The sequence below is a fragment of the Cyprinodon tularosa genome, unplaced genomic scaffold, assembly GCF_016077235.1.
Source record: "Cyprinodon tularosa strain WSP-4 unplaced genomic scaffold, ASM1607723v1 ctg281, whole genome shotgun sequence".
NCBI classification, from domain to species: Eukaryota; Metazoa; Chordata; class Actinopteri; order Cyprinodontiformes; family Cyprinodontidae; genus Cyprinodon; species Cyprinodon tularosa.
Genome location: NW_024038987.1, coordinates 581,463 through 601,200, shown reverse-complemented (window position 1 = coordinate 601,200; position 19,738 = coordinate 581,463). Strand labels below are relative to the sequence as shown.

Genomic DNA, 19,738 nt, shown 5'->3' with positions numbered 1-19,738 from the left:
CGCTCTAAGATGATGTTTTAAAGCTGGCGCAAAGATGCAGTCTGACGTTTTTGTATTAAAGGAACATCAAAGCAGTTACAGAATTATAATTAAGGTTAATGCCTAACAGCTGTAAATCCAGATCCTAATGGCATTTTTTTCTTTTAAAAGTAAAAAAAAAACTGACTTAGATTGCTCCTTATTATTTTATGTCACACTGTTATGCTTTTACATGTCTTACATCACAAAAATGTATTGGATACTTGTGCTTGCAATGTAAAGTCTGAAGAACAAGCAGCTAATTATGATTAATTGTTTTATTTTTTTATTGTTTTATTTTTTTTAACAACACTGGTATCAAATTAAAACAATGCTTTATTTTTTTCAATAGCTATAAAAAAGTTAAGCCCTGTAGATTTTTAATTAGTTCAATAAAACATTTTTGCATTTAGGTTTTAAAAAAAAAAGAAGAAAGAGAAAACACAACAACCATACATGGATAAGTTTGATATACATTTAAGCACACATAAATGATTAGAATTTAAGCAGGACTCATTCAAAATATTGACCATTAATTCAGTTTTGCGATACTGCAGTTGTTTATTTTATTCAACTGAATTTGGAAACTGCATGTATTTCTTTCCCTGAGGTAACACCAGGAGGGCCTCTCCATTTTTTGTCTCGTCTGTCAGCAGCTCCAGAACGGCTTCGGCTACCTCAGACACGCTGACACAGAAATGACAAGATTATCCGTGAATTTTTATGCACATGCAGACAAACGTAAACAATACTTCTAACAAGATGCAAATGAAAAACATTTAAAAAGCCTGAACTTACGTCAAAGTCCCCATCATTTCGACTAACTTTTGTGTGGCGCCAGCCAAGTTGGAGAATTGTCCCAACCTTACTGGGATGTTTGTCATTAGATCTGTTTCCACAAACCCAGGGCAAATGGCATTAAACCGGATACCGTATCCTGCAGTATCAGAGGCTGCCTGAAAATCCAACACACACTGTTTAGCTTCCAGATATAAAGTTCACTTCTAACTTTTAAAAACAATTTTTAACAAGATTTATTTTTAAAATAGCAATGTTTTTCCCTATTTATATGAAATGGTAGGATTGGTAAGGTAATAGTCAAGCTTGCTGTGCACAAAGATTCTCCTAAAACAATTTTTTCGGTAAATTGTTTTAAACAATTAGATAAAAATCTTCCTTACTGCCATGGCTCTGGTGAATCCCACCACTCCAAACTTGGTGGCTGTGTAGGTGGGACAGCTCTGCAACGGACCAAGACCTAAAACAACAGAGATACAATGCAATATGAAGAGAAGAGTGATAGGATAGGACTGATATTTTATGTTTTCATATTTTTTTTTTTACATGAAACACCCAGTTAGGTCTTAAAACCTAACAATGGCTAAATTTAGACAATCTATTTTAACAGTTATTTCTCAGGGTTTTCATTTATTGCTATATAAGCGCACCGCAGTACACCAATGAATATGAGATCAACATATTTCATGAACACAATGGCAGTAAAAAAATCCCCCTAGGAAGACACTAGCTGCATTTCCATTAACCATCTATTGTGCAAACTCTAATGACGAATTGGAAAAACTGCAATTTTGAAAAAAAAAACCGCATGAAAAGTTTTTACACTTAGATGTGGTGGTTTTTTTGTGGTCATATCAAAATTATATTTTCCAAAACTACAATGGAAACACCTCAAATCACACAAGTCACATGATCTGCAGCTGGACCTCATGCTACTATTAGATTATCCTGACCTGCCACTTGGCAGAAAGTTAGGGTCATCTCCTAGTTCTAGTAAATCATGCACTCACTGGCGTTCACCATAGATCAAATGAGAAGATTGTCAGAACACAGTGCGCACAGTGCCCTACTGGCTGCTATTCTCCATCTGATGAAATCAAACATGAACTGTTATTTTAAACAAACAATCATTCACACACTCAAACCTATGGAGAAGTTAGAGAAGCCAATTAACCTAACAGTCATGTTTTTGGACTGTGGGAGGAAGCTAGAGTACCCGGAGAGAACCCATGCATATTCAGGGAGAACATTCAAACTCCATGCAGAAAGACCCCAGGCTGGGAATCGAACCCACAACTTTCCTGCTGCAAGCTTTTCAGTTGCAGCAAACTTTCTTGTGACAAGGCAGCAGTGCTACCCACTGCGCCACAGTTTAGATGACGATATCATATTAAGAAATGTACGTCACAGCATTGGGTGGGCTACAAACACAATGACAGAACTTTTAATAAAGCAGTACTGATCATTTACAATATTTTCTCTGCTCTCCACCATGTTGAGAGGTCAAAGGTTACCTAATCTTGGCAACTCTGGCATCATAAAATTTCTCCAGCTTTCCAGTGGAAATCACAACATGACTGGGTGTTCATGTCCAATTTTAATGTCATTTTTTTTTATGATACCACATGAAGGCAGCATTACTGCCTTTTAAAAAGATGAAGAAGACTGGAAGAAGTTGGAGGATGATGGCGCAGCATATTTGGATTCATGAGGAGACTGACTGCTAGAGCCAGGGCTGAAATATGGAGCTATCCATGGGTTTACATCTGCTGCTGCCATGTTTTTCAAGAGTTATCCCATGAACTGACTTATTCACATACAATTTTATTGTATTTTTATTTAATAGAATAACAACAATTACAAAAATTAGCATTTTCAAAATTAATATCGACAAAGTTTTGCCCCCATTTGTAATGGAAATGCAACTACTGTTCATATCAAATGGGAACTTTCCATTTATGCCAGAAAATAGAATGTCTACCACTCCATACAATAAGTACAAATATTACTATAGTTTCCAAAAATATCTGTACTGCCAACACCATAAGAAAAAGCGGAACAATAGAAAAAATAAATAAGGAAAACCAGCTAAGTTAAAAGAACCAATCAATGTCTGTGCCTACAGAGATCTATATTCCAGGTACCGGCACACACATACTTTGAGCTGCATGAGAGGTGGGAAATGTGCTTTTTGTAAAAACGAAAGAAAAACAAATAAAAACAGACCGTATCGTCTAAAACCTGCTTGGAAAGATATAAACATAGATGACTTTGCTTTTGGGGAGATTAAAGTAGGTAAAGCAAGGAGGAGTAAGTATAATGACAGGGTGAAGAGTGTTTTGCCCTGTTGTGGTCTAATGGAAAATATTTGAATAGATGACAGATTTTTGGACAGAATTTTAAGAAGAGAAAAAAAAAACTTAAAGGAAAGTAATGAGATTATATTCATTCTCTTCATTCAACTTGTCATTCAAATCTGACTGCATAATGCAACAGGATACATCATTTACCTGCCAAAGAGGCTGTGTTGATAATAACGCCTCCCTTTCCTCCATTCAGCTTGCTCATTTGCTCCAATGCAATATATGTCCCCCTGATGACACTAGTCTGAAACAGCCAGTACAGAAAAGCATCAGATTCTGCTGAATAAAATATACTTTTCTCAGTACAAGCAGGCAGGTGTTTCAGTCTCAGTTATGAAACAGAATTACTGTAAAGTAAAGCCTATAAAAGGTTATTTAATCTGAGCACCTGACCTGCTACAAATTATCCAATTGCTTCCTTAGACAACCTAAGGAAGCAACTGGGTGAGCACAAAGTCTTCATCAAATGTGTTTTGGAAGTTCTTTTGCATCATGAAATACAGCTGCATGTAGTAGATGTTTCTTACAAGGTTAATAGAGACAGTTTTCTCCCAGATGCTCTCATTTAGGATTCCAGCGTTGTTGCACAAGATGTCAATTCCCCCGAAGGTTTCTGTGGTTTTCTGAAAAGCCGCTAGAGAGAAAAAATTGATTTAACTTTTGCTTAATTATCCCTTCAACATTGATCAAAAAATTATTAACAGATATTTAGCAGGCCTTATCTGTTTTAAGAACCATCTTTTGGGCAAAAAACTTACAAAATCTATAATCCATATAATCCATCCTTATTGGATCTTTGGAGATGCTAAAAAAATATTTCTGCAGATATTTGCATGATTTAAAAAGCTGTAGCAGCTCAAGAAAAGCCATAAAGTTTATGAGGCTAAAAAGAAAAAACAAAAGACAAATTCCAAAATTTTGCTACATAATCTACAAGGAAATTTAAATCTTCTACTTTTAAAATTCTACTTTTTCTCTAATTTAGGAAATAATTTCATCACTTTATTTTAAAAGGAATTTAATTAAATCATTGTAGTAAAGTTATGAAGAACACCTGATTTGCGCTTTGTTACCAAACCCTTGCTGTTCTCCATCAAAAACATTGATTTCAGGGGTTGCAATAATATCCATGGCCACCGCACATGTGTATGAAACCCAGAACCTAAACCTTCAGACTGCTTTCATAAGCCCCATTTACACTACCCTTGAAAAACCGATCCAGGCCGAGATCGGTCCGAGCTTGGATCGATAACCAGGCCAAGCTCAGTTTTGACGACCGTTCACACGTCACACTTATCTCGGTTATCTCGACTCCTCCTCGACTCCTCGCCTCCTAGTGACGATGTGTGGTATTACTGCTAGGATTGAAGGAGGGACTCAAGCAGCTGGTGGCGGTAATGCACCAAACGCTGTTTGTCAACCGCCGTAAAACCCAAGAAGAAGAAGACGAAGGAGGAGGGAATCAAGCAAATCAAAATGGCGGCGCCCGTCACATTCAGAAAGTTATGCTTGATTATTATTGCTGTACTTCGGTGTTTGCGGTGGGTCAGGCGAAGACGGCAACCTTGCGCGGATGTACTTGAGAAAGTCGGCTTTTGGGAAGCCGACTTTCTGGAATGGAGTGTGAATCGGCATGTTCAGCCAGTCGGCGATGACGCGTTCTGCTCATGCGCTCTTGTTATCAGAGAACCGAGCCAGGAAAAAACCGAGCCGAACCCACCTCGGGAACTGGTCTGCAGTTAGCGCGGTCCGGTTATGTCTATCTCGGTTCAGTTCAGGTTGTTTCCGTTCACACACGACAAGTTATCTCAGTTACTGAGCTCGGACCGGTCTCGGCTCAGTTTTTTAAGGGTAGTGTAAAGTGTTTCATAAATCCATGCCTATCTCACAGTGTTCCCTTCATTGACTTCCTGTTAAATCCTTCTCATATATAAAGCCATAAATGGCAAAGCTCCGTCTTATGCTTCGCCTATGAGAAAAAGGGCAGTGCATGAACCGAACGAAACACACGCGAATCGAACTGAGACAGTCGAACCGAACGGTTCGGACGGTTTTCATAAATCGTCCCATCCCTAATATCCATCCTCCCTTTCTGCAGTATTTGTTGGTTCAAACTCTAACTTTATTTGCTCTCTTTCATCCCTTCAACATGAAAACTGGCTTGGAGCTCATCTGATTAACCATTTCTTTTCTAGACAGAGCCAAGTACGGAGTTAGTTTACCGTTACATTTTCTAAAATGGAAAGTATTTATAGATCAGTGCTTATATGTTCCTCTTGTCTACTTCTATCTCCTTGAACCCCAGTCAGCCTCAGCAGAAGGTCGGTCAAACTAAACCAGGTTCTGCTGGAGGTTTCTTCCTCTTAAAATTGAGGTTTTCCTCTCCACAGTCACCGGATGCACACTCAGAATGAGAGATTCCTGTAGAGTTGACCAGAAAATACAAGCAAATATCTAATGTCGCCACATGCTCTTCTAGGATGAACAAATCCTGCACGGTCAATGAATCTGCGGAAGCAGCTGTTTTTTTTTCAGATAAAAATCTGACCGCATGATCTAATTAAGTTATTTCTTTAAAGTGCTTTGAGATGACATGTTGTGAATTGGCGCTATTTAAATAAATTGGTTTGAATTGAACTGATAAATATTCTTAGATGCCTCTGTTATTTAAACAGGTTATTTTCAAAGCGATGTTCTGGAAAGCCAGAATATTTAGTCCATATGGATCTATGTAACACAATTTTTATCAGAAACCACAGAAAAACGTGGTTAATTTTTGTTTAGACCTTCCCTTGTTCTTGCTTGGTTAAAAACTTATAATTAGAAATTTAATAGAAAAATTCAAGTGCTTTTTGTTTTGAGAAAAAATAAACTGTGAAGAACCAGTAAAAGTGATATATTTTAACCATTGCTTTCAATCTATAGTCACCTAATTTTGTGACAGTCTTAGCTATACCTGTAAACACTGGACAAGCCATCAGTCCACTAAAGGCTGAAGGCTGTAGAGCCAAGAAAGTTGTATTATTGTCCTTTTACCGTAGATCAAGTTTCTCTTTTGTTTTACTTCCTTATAAAGTGTAAGCTCATGTGAACACTGTAATGAAACACCTTTGGTTATACCCCTGGAATTACTGGGACAATCCAAAGAAAGATGCAGTTTTCCACCCATAGTAAAGATACCTGTTCTGCACATTTTGTCCTGGTTTATTCCTGAGTCTGGACTTTCTAGTTTCTGACAACCAACTTGAATGAAAACATTCAGAACATCAGCCTGCATACAGTAGTTTGACGTGTTTTGCAGAAATCCGCCCTCCAGCTGACGTTTTTTACCCTTGTTTTTAACGCGTGAGTCCATATGTTACCTTTAATCTGCTCCTCTGATTCAACGTCACACTTTATGAACAACGCCTGCCCTGCTCCATACTGCTGTTTCAAGGACTCCAGTAAATTTTCACCTGCAGTCTCATTTATGTCCAAGAGGGCCACCTGTACAAATGAGGAAATACAGATTATTGTCAAGATTGTTCAAAACACATGCAGTCAGAGCTATCTAGCAAACATCGACTTCTACTGTAAACAGCACTCTTATCTACAGTTGTGTAGCAGGACATTGTCCCCGTTAAGAGATATTTCTCTTGGTAAACATTAGCCTGCTTTAGATTTATATGAAGTGTGCCTAAGGTTAGAGCATGCTAGACAAGGGCATTTTACGTAATATTTGTGGTTGGGGATCCAAAGTTAAAGGAGTTAAATCCAACTTAATGGCCTGCTTTGAATTCTGAAAAGAATTAATCATGCATAATTTTTTCCTTCCACTGAGGTCTATTATGAAAACCCACTTAAGCACTGAGGTTTTTGGTTGATGTGAATCTTGAAGAAATTTTCAGACCAATGTAATTTGCTTGTTGGAGGTTCTCTCTAGGCTTGTCCCGATCCGATACGTGGATCGGATCGGGACGCCGATATTGGCAAAAAAATGCGTATCGGCAAAGCATGTAAAATGCCGATCCAGACTGCCGATCCAGTTTTTTTTTTTTTTTTAATCCGGTCGGAATTTTCCCGTTTCTCCGATTGAAACGATCCATTCCACTATTATGCGCCAGTGTTCCCTGTTTGGCATTTTTTTTAAAACTTACTGTAATACTTGCACCTTTAACTGTTTACGGCTTTACTGTTCACTGTGCAATTTCAGATTGCTATTCATAATTTTGTCCAGTTTGTGTTTATCTCTTAATAAACAGGTAAGTTTGTTGTTACCAATCATTGTGTTTTATTCAATCTCACCTAATTCAGCTGGCTAGATGTTATCAAGAGTACTAAAACCCTTTTCAACATGAGTCTTACAACTAAGGCTAAATACTTTAACTTAAACTTAAATACATGCTCGGATAGGCTGGTATTGGCCAGTATCGGTATCGGATCGGAAGTCCAAAAACAATATCGGTATCGGATCGAAAGTGCAAAAACCTGGATCGGGACATCTCTAGTTCTCTCTCTGCCTGACATGCAATGAAACCAACTTACATGACTGTGAATGGGAATGCTATAGAAACCAGAACAGTTTAAAAAACAATCCACTGGAAAGTTTTTTAAAACTTTTACGGAATGACTATGACCTGGATGACTGAGAATCTTCATCAGCATGTAGAAGCCAGAGAAATTACATCTTTGTAATAAGAAAATAACTATTGGGGAAGATTAGAGTATAGAGAAACTGATGCTGTTTCATATTTTCCAAATATTCATAATTGTATTGTCTTTAGCAGTGTATCCATATGAACAGGGCATGGAAATACTGCACCTAACTTGTTTCATCAATAGCAAATACTTTAATTACAGCACACATTGTTTCGCTGAACTTCTGCCATGTTGAAGATTTATTTCCATCCAGTTTTTATAGGGGCGTTAAGACATTTAGCAAAACAAATCTCATTTTTGTTATTTAGCAACCTTTCTTCACATTTAGTGCTTTTTTTCTGACATTTAGAAAAACAATACAAAATACAAATGTTATATATATTTTACCGTCTTACATTTACATTTGAATCTTAGATTTATCCTTCGCAGGGCTACTTTTAAGTCTAAGCATATGTTTTAAATCTTTTTCTTAATGTTAAATCCAAAAACATATCCTAAATCTATATCTTTAATCTTTAAAGAATATATAAACACCAGCACAAAAGAAAATTGATAAGAAGAGGAGGCATCTTGAAGAACACAGGCCATCCCCCATTCTTATTGCAGTTTCTATGAGTTGGGGGCAAAGCTAATTAGCATATGTTCTAAATATTTAGGTATACGATCTAGGATTTAGATTTTATATATATATATTTAGATTTAAGAATTGTGGCAAGACCTTTTTCCAGTCCTTCAGAGTCTAATCCTTACACTCTGTAGCATAGAAGCATTTTGTTTTCACGATCATTCAGGATTTTTTTCCAACCACTTTTACTATCATTCCAATATTTGGATAATTTTAAACCCAATTTTAGTAGTTTCTGCATCTCTTTTATGATGTTTTCTCATGTCAGAGATTTTAAACTTTGACACTTATTTCAAGATATTTTTTTATGACCAAAGGATGTCTTTCGACATAAATGTGAAGAAAGAAAACAAAGCTACTTATTGCCTCAGCTGGAATTAAACAACGGATTGCCAGCTGACAGACAATCAGTCCTCCTATAATTATTCAATAGGAGGTTTTAACTTATTTGCTTAGTTAAATCCAGGCAGTGTGTCTAAATAATTATTATCAATTAATGTTTATAGTTTCCAGTCTTTTTAGGGTATGTCCCAAGCATCTTTGGATATCTACAGACTGCTATTTTTGCACATACTTCTTTTGAACATAGTCAACTTCATTACCCCAGAGTCATCATGTATGTTGCGTGTTTGTCTGGTCCACATAATGCATATTATTTAAGGAGTTAATCAGCTGGCTCCTGCAAAAACTCATGATAATACCGTGGAGGAATTTGAATCTGAATCGTCTGTATTGTAGCAGCACACATCGGAAACAACTTAAAGTCTAGTGAAGGTTTTTCAAAAAACTAAAATGTTTTGATTCATTGCAGCTCTGGCTGTATGTATCAGGTTTTCCTGCTAGAAGATGAAAATCTGGTTCAGTGGAAAGTTTTTGTAGCCTCTAACAGTTTTCCCTCCAGAATTGTCCCATAATTAGCTCTATACATCTTTCCAGCTCCTCTGTTTCTATCTAGAGAAACAGATTCCAGCAGCTTGACGCTGCTATCTGCATAGTTTCACCATGGACAGTGGGTGGGCAGGGTGATGTCCAGCATTACGTAGCAGAACATCTTGTCCAATGTGGCCTCATTGGACAAGAGCATCTTTTTCTAATAAAGCACACTTAGGATTTTGGCTGAAACGTGACACAATGTGGAAATGTTAAACAGCTGTTTTTCAGCTTTTTAAGGCCTGCTGGCAAACAACTTCAAAGGCCATCCCCACAATATTCTAAATTAAACTGGGGCAGAATTCCTCATAGCCAGAACGAATTCAGCTCTAATTTCCTGCTTTTAATTTGAAATGTAAACAGAAGGTTAATTTCTCACTCAAACTTGTTTAAAGTGTTTGATACTTAATTTCTTAGGAGTGCTTTATTTTGTCATCCACCTTGCATGTTTTCATTTACACCCTAAAAACAGCCCAATGATTCCCTCCTGCTTGCAGTGTTTGTCACTTCCTGCTTTTAACTCATAATGTGTATTCAAAAGCCTATTACTCATGTGCTGTGAGGCATGAACTTTTTTGTCATTCCTAGACTTAGCTAAAGCTAGTGTTTTTCCATCGGACCCAGTAATCATTACCTCATGATTAATGCTTTATCATACCTGTAATCTCATTGTAACTCAATTTTTAACTGATAAACAAAGCTGATTATTCATCTCAGTGTTTATTTTACCCACATCTTCTAGGACCAATCTGTATTTCCATTCTGTTTATCTGTTCTCACCATGCTGATGACTGAAGGCGACGTATCTGATGCCGTGGCTTGGCATCCCCTCTCCAACTTCAGCTTATCAAAACTGTTCAAACTTGCCTGTACAATGCTGCTTTGCTGAAGCAGGCACCAGAAGGGAATGGCTTTACATCTCACATCTCTGTGAGAATTTGGGCGGTTTGATGTGTGATTAGGGTGGATTTATTATCTGCAGGACTTCGCACATATGGACAAAATTGTTGGAACCCCTCATTTAATGAAAGTAAAAATAAATACAAATGCTATCAAAACAAACAAATAAATGCCAGACTATGTTTTTTAACCATTTTTAAGGGGTACCCTTACCTTAAATTTAAGTATAATGCACAATTTACATTATAAACATTTTTCAAGAGTGATATGTGTCCCGAAGCCCATGTACTAGGTTCACAGATGGACAAAAAAAAATTCCCTCTATCGTTTTCTTCCTCCACCTCTTAGTTAATGTGTGATAGATATTGTCCGTTTGAAAAGCAACCCCCTGATGATGTCATAAGGGGAAATATGCTCTCCATAGCGGTCTGTAGCAGCCCATTCATCAAGCCACTGCCCTCATCTAATGTATTATTCCATGCTGCTAGGCTAACTTTACAAATTCTGACTAGTTGGCATGTTTGCAGGTTATGGGGGTGCGGCCTTCAGGAGGACGGGGTGGGGAAACCCCCCACTCCATGAACAACCAACGATTACCCAACAACCTGAATGACTTCTGTCATTTCGACAGACTTAAGCCCCATTTACACTACCCTTGAAAAACCGATCCAGGCCGAGACCGGTCCGAGCTTGGATCGGTAACCAGGCCAAGCTCAGTTTTGACGACCGTTCACACGTCACACTTATCTCGGTTATCTCGACGCCTCGACTCCTCGCCTCCTAGTGACGATGTGCGGTATTACTGCTAGGATTGAAGGAGGGACTCAAGCAGCTGGTGGCGGTAATGCACCAAACGCTGTTTGTCAACCGCCGTAAAACCCAAGAAGAAGAAGACGAAGGAGGAGGGAATCAAGCAAATCAAAATGGCGGCGCCCGTCACATTCAGAAAGTTATGCTTGATTATTATTGCTGTACTTCCGTGTTTGCGGTGGGTCAGGCGAAGACGGCAACCTTGCGCGGATGTACTTGAGAAAGTCGGCTTTTGGGAAGCCGACTTTCTGGAATGGAGTGTGAATCGGCATGTTCAGCCAGTCGGCGATGACGCGTTCTGCTCATGCGCTCTTGTTATCAGAGAACCGAGCCAGGAAAAAACCAAGCCGAACCCACCTCGGGAACTGGTCTGCAGTTAGCGCGGTCCGGTTATGTTTATCTCGGTTCAGTTCAGGTTGTTTCCGTTCACACACGACAAGTTATCTCAGTTACTGAGCTCGGACCGGTCTCGGCTCAGTTTTTTAAGGGTAGTGTAAACGGGGTAAAAGGGACAGTCCTGCAACCACCCCCCATGACACCTCCCCCACCTCTCACAATCCTCCTCCACCTCCTCCACCCACCTCAGTTACAACTTATTCCATAAATGACAGAGAAATATTAATAAACTCTTCAGAAGACAGAACCTCTGGAAAGCTGCTGGACCATATTCTGCCTCTTCATCCAACTTGAAGCACTGTGCTGATCAGCTTTCTCCATTGTTCATAGACATTTTTAACACCTCACTGGCGACATGTCACATCCCAACCTGCTTCAAATCATCCACTATTATCCCTGTTCCCAAGAAGCCAAGGTCCACAGGACCTAATGACTTTAGACCCTGACCTCTGTTTTCAAGTCCTTTAAAAAACGCCTTGTGTTTTCACACCTGAAAGAGCTCATTGACCCCCTGCTGGGCCCCCTACAGTTTTCCAACAGAGCTAACAGGTCTGCAAATGATGCTGTCAACGTGGTCCTTTACTACATCCTCCAGCACCTGGATTCCGCAGGTACCTACACCACAATCCTGTGTGTGGATTTCAACTCTGCCTTCAATACAATCATCCCACCTCTGCTTCAGGAGAAGCTCTCCCAGCTGAGTGTGCCTGACTCCACCTAATGCTGGATTACAGACTTCTTGTCTGTCAGGAAGCAGCACGTGAAGTTGGGAAAACATGTCTTTGACTCACAGCTCATCAGCACTGGTTCCCCCAGGGCTGTTCTTTCTCCTCTGCTCTTGTCCCTGTACATCAAGAGCTGCAACTCCAGTCATCAGTCTGTCAAGCTTCTGAAGCTTGCGAACCACATCACTCTCATCTGACTCATCTGTGATGGTGACAAGTCCGCTTACAGGTGGGAGGTTGACCATCTGGTTACATAATGCAGGAGAACAACCTGGAGCTTTAAAAACAGTGGAGATGGTTGTGGACTTCAGGAGGAACTCAGCCCAAACTATCCTCATCACCTTCTGTGACTCCACAATTGACACTACGGAGTCTTTTCGCTTCCTGGGAACTATCATCTCACAGGACCTAAAGTGGAAACTGAACATCAACTCCCTCACAAAGAAAGCCCAGCAGAGGAGCAGCACTTCTACTCCTCCATCATTGAATCCATCCTCACCTCCAGTGTGTCATCCGGTCTGCAGATTGGGTGATTGGATGCAATTTTCTATCTCTCCTGGATCTGTAAACCTCCAGGACTCTGAAGCATGCAGGGAAGATTGTGGCTGATCCCTCACATCCCAGCCGCTAACTATTTCAGACACTTCCCTCTGGCAGGAGGCTGCAGTCCATCAGGACCAAAACCTCACGCTACAGGAAGTTTATTACCATCCGCTACCAGCCTTATCAACAAGGCCCAGAAACCCTTGTGACACTGTCACTGCCTCTCCCCCTCCTCGTTCAAGACTTAGAAGGTACACCAATATTGTATCTCCAGACCTCCTGCGTTACATCAACACCCAGTCTACTGTGTATATAGTATATAACTAAAATCACTGAAATCAAATTATTCCTGTAACAGTAACTTCTGCTCCTCTCAGCAGGTGTTTTGGTCAATTCCTCATGGTTTGCTCCAGTTGTTTTAGGTTTGAAGGGCATCTTTGCAGGCAGCATATTTCAGCTCCTTCCAAAGATGCTTAATAGGATTTAGTTCAAAGTTCATAGAAGGCAACTTAAGAATAGAACAGTGTTTTCCTCTCAGCCATTCATTTGGGTCGTCATCCTGTTGGAAGACACATGGCCTGTCACTGAGACCAAGCTCTCTGAATCTCTGCAGGGTTCAATGAAATCTCAAGACCATCAAGGAATTTTAGAGAGAAATATGCTTCCCAGTGTCAGACACCCTGTGCCTGATAAAGCAAAGCAGCCGCAGAACATAACAGTCTCCTTCATGTTTAACATTAGGGACAGTGTTCTTATTGTTATGCTCAATTTTTCTATGTGAACACAGAGCTGATGTGTATTAGAAAAAAACTTTTTTTTGTCTCATTTATCTATAGGAAAATTCCCCAGAAGCTTTGTGGCCTGTCAACATGCAGTACTGCAAATTCCAGTCTATTTTTTTTTTCTCAATAAGGTTGTCCTTGTTGGTCGTCTCCCATTAAGTCCAATTTAGCTCAAACAATGGTGGTGCGATCTAACACTGATGTTCTTTGAGCTCAAAGTTCACCTTTCATCCCTTTTGAAGTTTTTTTTCTGGGCTCTTTGTAATATTTTAGGCTTCAATTTGTTATTAATTTTCCTCCTACGACCACATCCATGAATGTTGGCTACAGTTCAATGCATGTTAAATTTCTGAGTAACATGCAGCTGTAGTCAGAGGAACATCCAGCTACTTGGAGATGGTCTTTTAGCCCTTAACCTTTAACATGCTTGTCTATAATTTTCTTCCTTATCTCCTGAGATGGCTCTTTCCTTTGCTTCATTTGGTCCAGGTTGAGTGCAGTACACACCAGGTCACCATACAGCACAGACTTCCATATAGCCCTATATATAGTCCCATTGACTAATTACATGATTGTACACACCTGCTATGCTAATTAGTGGACATGCCTTTGTTTAAAATGTCCATTTGGGGACATTATTTTCTGTGGGGGGTTTTTTAGGGATAACATAATGTTTTTCCTTGCCTGTTTTATTAGTTTATTGTTTAAAATCATTCTGTTTAAGAACAGTTGAAAAGCAATGTCTGACTCTCATTTGGTCATTTTCATGGAATTTTAATTTTTCATAACTTTTCTCAGATTGAAGTTATTTCTGTGACCATTGTGGTTTTATTGTGTTGGTTATATTTTGTTAAATAAGAGAAAAGAGACACCCGTCTGGGCTTGAATGGTTTTAATGGAAAGTAAAAGAAAAACTGTGATTTTGGTGTCTATTCTCCATTACAGCATACATCATATGAGCTGACACTTCCAAACATATGAAAATAAATCCACTTAGATGTTTTTTATTGTGATTTTCTTTCAGTAATGCGTTGTGTGTAAGAGATGAAAGGGACCATGCATGAATGCAGAAGGAATAAGAGAAAGGAGGGTTCTAGGCTTTACCCTCGAATGATATAAGGACCTTAAAATTGCTCTTTACTATGACTGAAAGCGTGCATTCACTTCACTGTGTACCAAAACAGAGTATGTGCACCTGGTAGTTCTTCAAAGTCAAGGTGATGCAAGAACCCCAGGCTACACTCAGGACAGAGCATCATTGTGAAGCAGTGGAAAAAATACTGATTTTTTTCCCCCCTACTTTTTTACAAAAACATATCTGCTAGGATTCAGAGCCAATGTTTTGATTTGTGTTTCTTCCCCCACAGCTTTGCAGATCTTAGTACTGAAAAGTTTGCTCATCCATTTTGCAAAACAGCCCAAACTCTGTCAGGTTGGACAGAGTGAACACAGATATATTTTGTCGTACTACTGATTCTCCGTTAGATTTGGGTTTGGACTTAGACTCTAACATTTCCACATGCTTTGACCCATTTAACTGCAGCTCTGGTTGTACATCGAGGGTCACTGTCCTGTTGGACAGATCTTCCTCCAGGTTTGTTCTGTATTTGGCTCCTTTTATATCCCTATGATCTCTGACCAGCTCTACAAAATGACCAATTTTGGTCTCATCTGAGATAACTTCTTCCACTGGTACCTACAGAGAAGGTGGTAAGCAGGACTTTTTATTTTTAATTTAGTGTCCACTGTGTCCACTCATCCATAAAGATCAGATTTGTGGAGTGCTGTGCCACTCCATAATTTGGTCTGAGCTGTCTGCATGTGATCCCGTCTTCATGACACAGTTTGTTCTCTTCTTTCATTAAAAAAAAAAAAAAAAAAACGTGGAGTGTAAAAAGATCCAGTGTTTCAGAACACAGTTTGGCTTCCCACTGAATTGTGAAACTTGGTGGATAAACAAACAGAACATTCCTCTGTAAATGGGGCGAACATACACTGATTAGAGGCAGTATTAAAGGGTAAAATTTCACAAAACCAGTGGAGAAAAAAACGCAGTTATGGTGTGTACCTGGATACTTTTCACTTTACAGTACAGTTTTAAGTCCTACTGGTTATTTGTCAGCCATCTATGTCTACTTCTGCTGAATGAAAGTGATTTTATTCATTTATTTTATCCCGTTTTTTGGGTGGGTTTTTTGTATTTGTGTTAGTCGACATTTTATCCTCCCGCTTTATTAAGGAGGTTATGTCTGTAGTCGAGCTTGTGTATGTTCTTTTTTCCTTCTGTCTGTCTGTGTAAAGGATAACTTGACAAGTTAATAATGGATTTTAATTACATTTTTATGAAAAATGTTGGTAAAAACGGATGAATCTGTATGCAGGATGTTTTGTTTAACATTATTTGGCAATCAAGCAGTTCCCCCCTAAACCACAGAGTGGTAGCAGTGACTATTGACAGCTTCAGAATCAGTCCAGAGGTATTATACTGAAGACAAAGAATGCAAAAACACAGGAAAGGTGAGAGCAGAACAAACACCAGAGGCTGCAGACACAAGCTGTGCTTTATTTATAAACGTATGAAAGGATTTTAAGGACACTGTTGGCAAATGTGAGCTTCATGTCAGGGAAAAAATCATAATTATCCAGATCATGTGCGAGTTTTAGCTATAGGTGTTTGTCACAATATGGGACAAAATTCGCTGCTTGGAGATCTACACTCTCCGAGGGCTTGTTTAGTTAATATAGCTCTTTATAGCGTTTAACAGACAAGGTCCACCAAAGTGCTGCACATCAACAGAAGTGAAATAATGACTAGTTGTGGTCTCTAAAGGAGCATTAAGCTGTTTATGTTTCTGTAGGTAAACCTTTCCTGTAATGGTTGTAGTTTCACCTCAGGTTATAACTCCTTTCAACTATCCATGTAAATACATGGAAATGATTTACATAACATCAAAGTAAAGTTTCCTGAATTTATTTTACTTGCAAATTTTCTAACAGGTTGACCAGTGAATGGTTTTATTTAGATGTAGCGGACATTTATTTGCAATAAATATTGAACCATATATCCTTTTTCTTCAACTTCACATTTTTGCACTAAATGGGACGAAGTTTAAGGGTTAGAAATGAGGTGCTTCTAGTTGATGGAATCATGGGAATCGCCACAATGACCCAAGCCATGAGTTCATCGACTGATTTCAAATTTTAGGCCTATTATTTAAGAACGCTTTAAAGCAGTATTTAAAGGTCTGGGGTCTTCTTGGTTTCAGAAGAATGTCAGTCAGGAGCAGAAACCTTCCCTAGTTCAATTGCTCAATGGAAGTCTCCACCAGTGTTGTGATTAGTTAAAATTAGGTAATATAATCTCTGTGGTTATTCTCAAACCGTTCCATCTCTTCCATTTCAATTCCAATTGGACCTGCTAATATACCAAAACACTTTCTTTATCAATACTGGGATCATTATTGAAACAAGATTTTTCTTCTAGCAGAAAAAAACAAACCTGTTACCTAAAGCTTTCCCCCAGCCCTCCAATAATTGGTCCTTCTTTCTTCTACATAAGAGTTGTGTACAGATTTAAACAGATGTTTAAAGGATAATGTGGTCCTGAAAACCTGAGGGATGAAATACAAAACGTTCTGAAACAAACTGGCTTAAGAGACCCTAAACTATCTTAAACAGGACTTCTGACTTGGAAAGCTGGAGGTTTCTGCCACTTGTTGCTTGCCATCATCAGCCATAGCATGTTCTGGTTGAAGGATGGAAAAAAAAAAACCTTACTCAATTAATTTCCCAACAGTTTATGGGCTTAATCACTGTGGCTAACTGATGTTTTACGATTTAATTGGGTACAAACAAACAGAAAACCGTTTAAAGAGTTTATTAGTGTAGCTATCTTTGCAATTTGTCATCACAGCAGCCATAAGGCTGGAGAAATTAAGATTAAGGTTGGAAAATGTCAAGTTCATTTAACTTGTATTTCAGACCTTTTTACATTAATACATTTGGAAAACATCCATATTCCCATCAACTCTAAAACTCCTCTCTGCCCTTGCAAAAGAGAAATCTTCCCACAGAATGATGCTGCCACCACCATATTTTGCTATGTAGGTAGTGTGTTCAGGTTGATTTCAAATTGAAGTGTCCAAACACGGCACCTCCACAGGGCTAGCAATAATCTTTAATTGGACTTCTTACATTTGTGACTGAGTTTTGCGACTTTTCTTTAGTGGACAGATGTGTGGAGTGCATCACTAATACTTGGGCTATCAACAGATGTTCACAACAGATGTTCAATCTCTGCAGCTCCCCCTAAGTTCCTCTTCTGCGCTGCATACTGGAATATTGTCCTTCTTGCTTGGCCTGTTAGTTTAGTTATATTTCCATTTAAAAGGTGTGGGCTTCTGTTCTGCTTTTTCCATTCTCCAGACTGGATTTTATTGAGAAGAATCAGATTAAAGGGGCTGAGTAAAAAGCACACCACACTTTTCAGAATTCGAATTGAAATAAATGTGAAGATGACCTAATATTTTTTCTCAGAATTTAAGAGGAAGTTGAAAAGTAAGTTTTGTGTGAGTTCTACATTGCAATAAAACTACAAGGAGGTTAGCTGTTATACACAACAAAATGTAGAAATGGTCGTAAAAACGGGAGAAAAATTTACATTTATAATGATACCTTTGTGTCAAACTGTATAAACCAACTTTGTGAAATTAAATGTGTTTACTAAACAATCTCCTGAAAATTGTTGAGTTTGAAACTGAAAATGAAGATGTTATCTAAGGTAGAAACCCATAAAACAAAAACACAACAGAACCAGTCTGACTGCTTAAAGCACTAATTATAGCCTTAATAAATGATGTTGGTGTTCTGCACAGGGTTTACAGTTAGCTGTGTATTTCTAATTTACAAACTCAGATATTTCATAATGCAAAGTTCCTTTCTAACTGTTAGTTTATTTGGTCAGCCAGACTTTGATTTTTGGGGGTATAATACCAACACAGGCTGGATCATCATAAACCAAGACTGCAAGTACTTAGAAAACATCAATTTACCACACATGAAGACTTGTTTTGCATATGAAGATGCTTTAATAAAGCTTAGTTGAGACAAACTAATTAGTTTTCTCCTAATGAGCCTGTGGTTTTACCCTATCTTTGAAGTCCCTCCTTCTTCAGGAGTTCAGACGGTATTTATTGCAAGCTCTCACCTTGGCTTTGTTCTTCAGGAGAATCTCCACCACAGCTCTTCCTATGCCCATGGCTGCTCCAGTCACCACCGCACTTTTCCCATCCAAAGCCATCTCAGCAAGGAGAATACGGAGCTCTTCGGCTTCAGGAACTCAACAAAAGATGGAAATTGTTCTTGTTCCAAAGAAGTTGGATTTTAACTGTGCCCGCCCACAGCTGACCCCGCCCGCAGAGGCCGGAGCTACGCGCTTTAACATGCCGGTGATGGAGAAAAACATGTTTGTTTTTTTGTTTTTGTGTTTGTTTGTTTTTTATGAAGAATAGGCATGGGGTTCCTATAAGAACTGCTTGAATAAATGATATAGGAAATCAAAACAAACACTCTTAATAGCACAGTATAAAGCTAAAAACTACCTTGGCATTTTGCTTTATTGCAACATAATAATTCAGGGGTTTAAACCGCTGAGATCTTCTGTCTGGTGATTCATTAGGAAAACATCTTCTAAACTCCAAACAACTTGAAGCCTCATTTCTTTAACAGTTTACCGTTTATCTAAACACAGTATCCCTCCTCTCTACATCTTTCTCTTTTCTTTTTTTTTTTTTTACATTGTTTGGATCCCGTTCACGCAGGCTGTGACAGATGCTATAGCTGCTTGTGGCCGCTAGATGGAGACAGAAGGGTGATTCCATCAACAGGCTTCATTACTGAGTCACGTTTTTGGAAAAACTATAAGTTTTCACCATGTGGAGGAAAGCTACAGAAAAAGATACATTCCAAGTTTGTTACCCTTTTTAGACCTGTCATCAAATTAAAACTAATATGGAAAGTACTTTAGACGTCTTTTGTGTCTTTAGGATTTTACTTTTTGTCTCATTTGTTTATGTAATCAGTTCAGCTGAAGTATATGACAATAAGCCTCTAAGTAGGCAGCAACATTATGCAAATAATAATTCAAAATACTTTAATGTCAGCAGATGCAACAGTTTGTGTGGGAAAAGTATCTACTCACAGAGACTCGGA

The 19,738-nt window shown here is 38.7% G+C and overlaps 1 protein-coding gene across 1 annotated transcript; it reads right to left on the bottom strand.

Annotated features, from left to right (window-relative positions):
- Positions 1-371: 371 nt before the first annotated feature.
- On the bottom strand, positions 372-18,905 carry zgc:56585 (uncharacterized protein LOC393297 homolog). The gene is made up of 7 exons (XM_038290458.1): positions 18,735-18,905; positions 6,542-6,665; positions 3,707-3,813; positions 3,327-3,423; positions 1,200-1,276; positions 817-974; positions 372-705 (listed from the first exon to the last, which is right to left on the bottom strand). Exons 1-7 carry the CDS (start codon positions 18,825-18,827, stop codon positions 585-587), a joined length of 777 nt encoding a protein of 258 aa, XP_038146386.1. The 5' UTR covers positions 18,828-18,905; the 3' UTR covers positions 372-584.
- Positions 18,906-19,738: the final 833 nt, after the last annotated feature.

Bases quoted from the DNA above. Each gene is read 5' to 3' on its own strand.
- zgc:56585 (XM_038290458.1), bottom strand. From the start codon at position 18,827: ATGGCTTTGGATGGGAAAAGTGCGGTGGTGACTGGAGCAGCCATGGGC. The intron at 3,814-6,541 runs GTAACATATGGA...TTTTCTCTCTAG, and splicing joins ATCAGAGGAGCAGATTAAAG to CGGCTTTTCAGAAAACCACA. The intron at 3,424-3,706 runs GTAAGAAACATC...TGGCTGTTTCAG, and splicing joins AAACTGTCTCTATTAACCTT to ACTAGTGTCATCAGGGGGAC.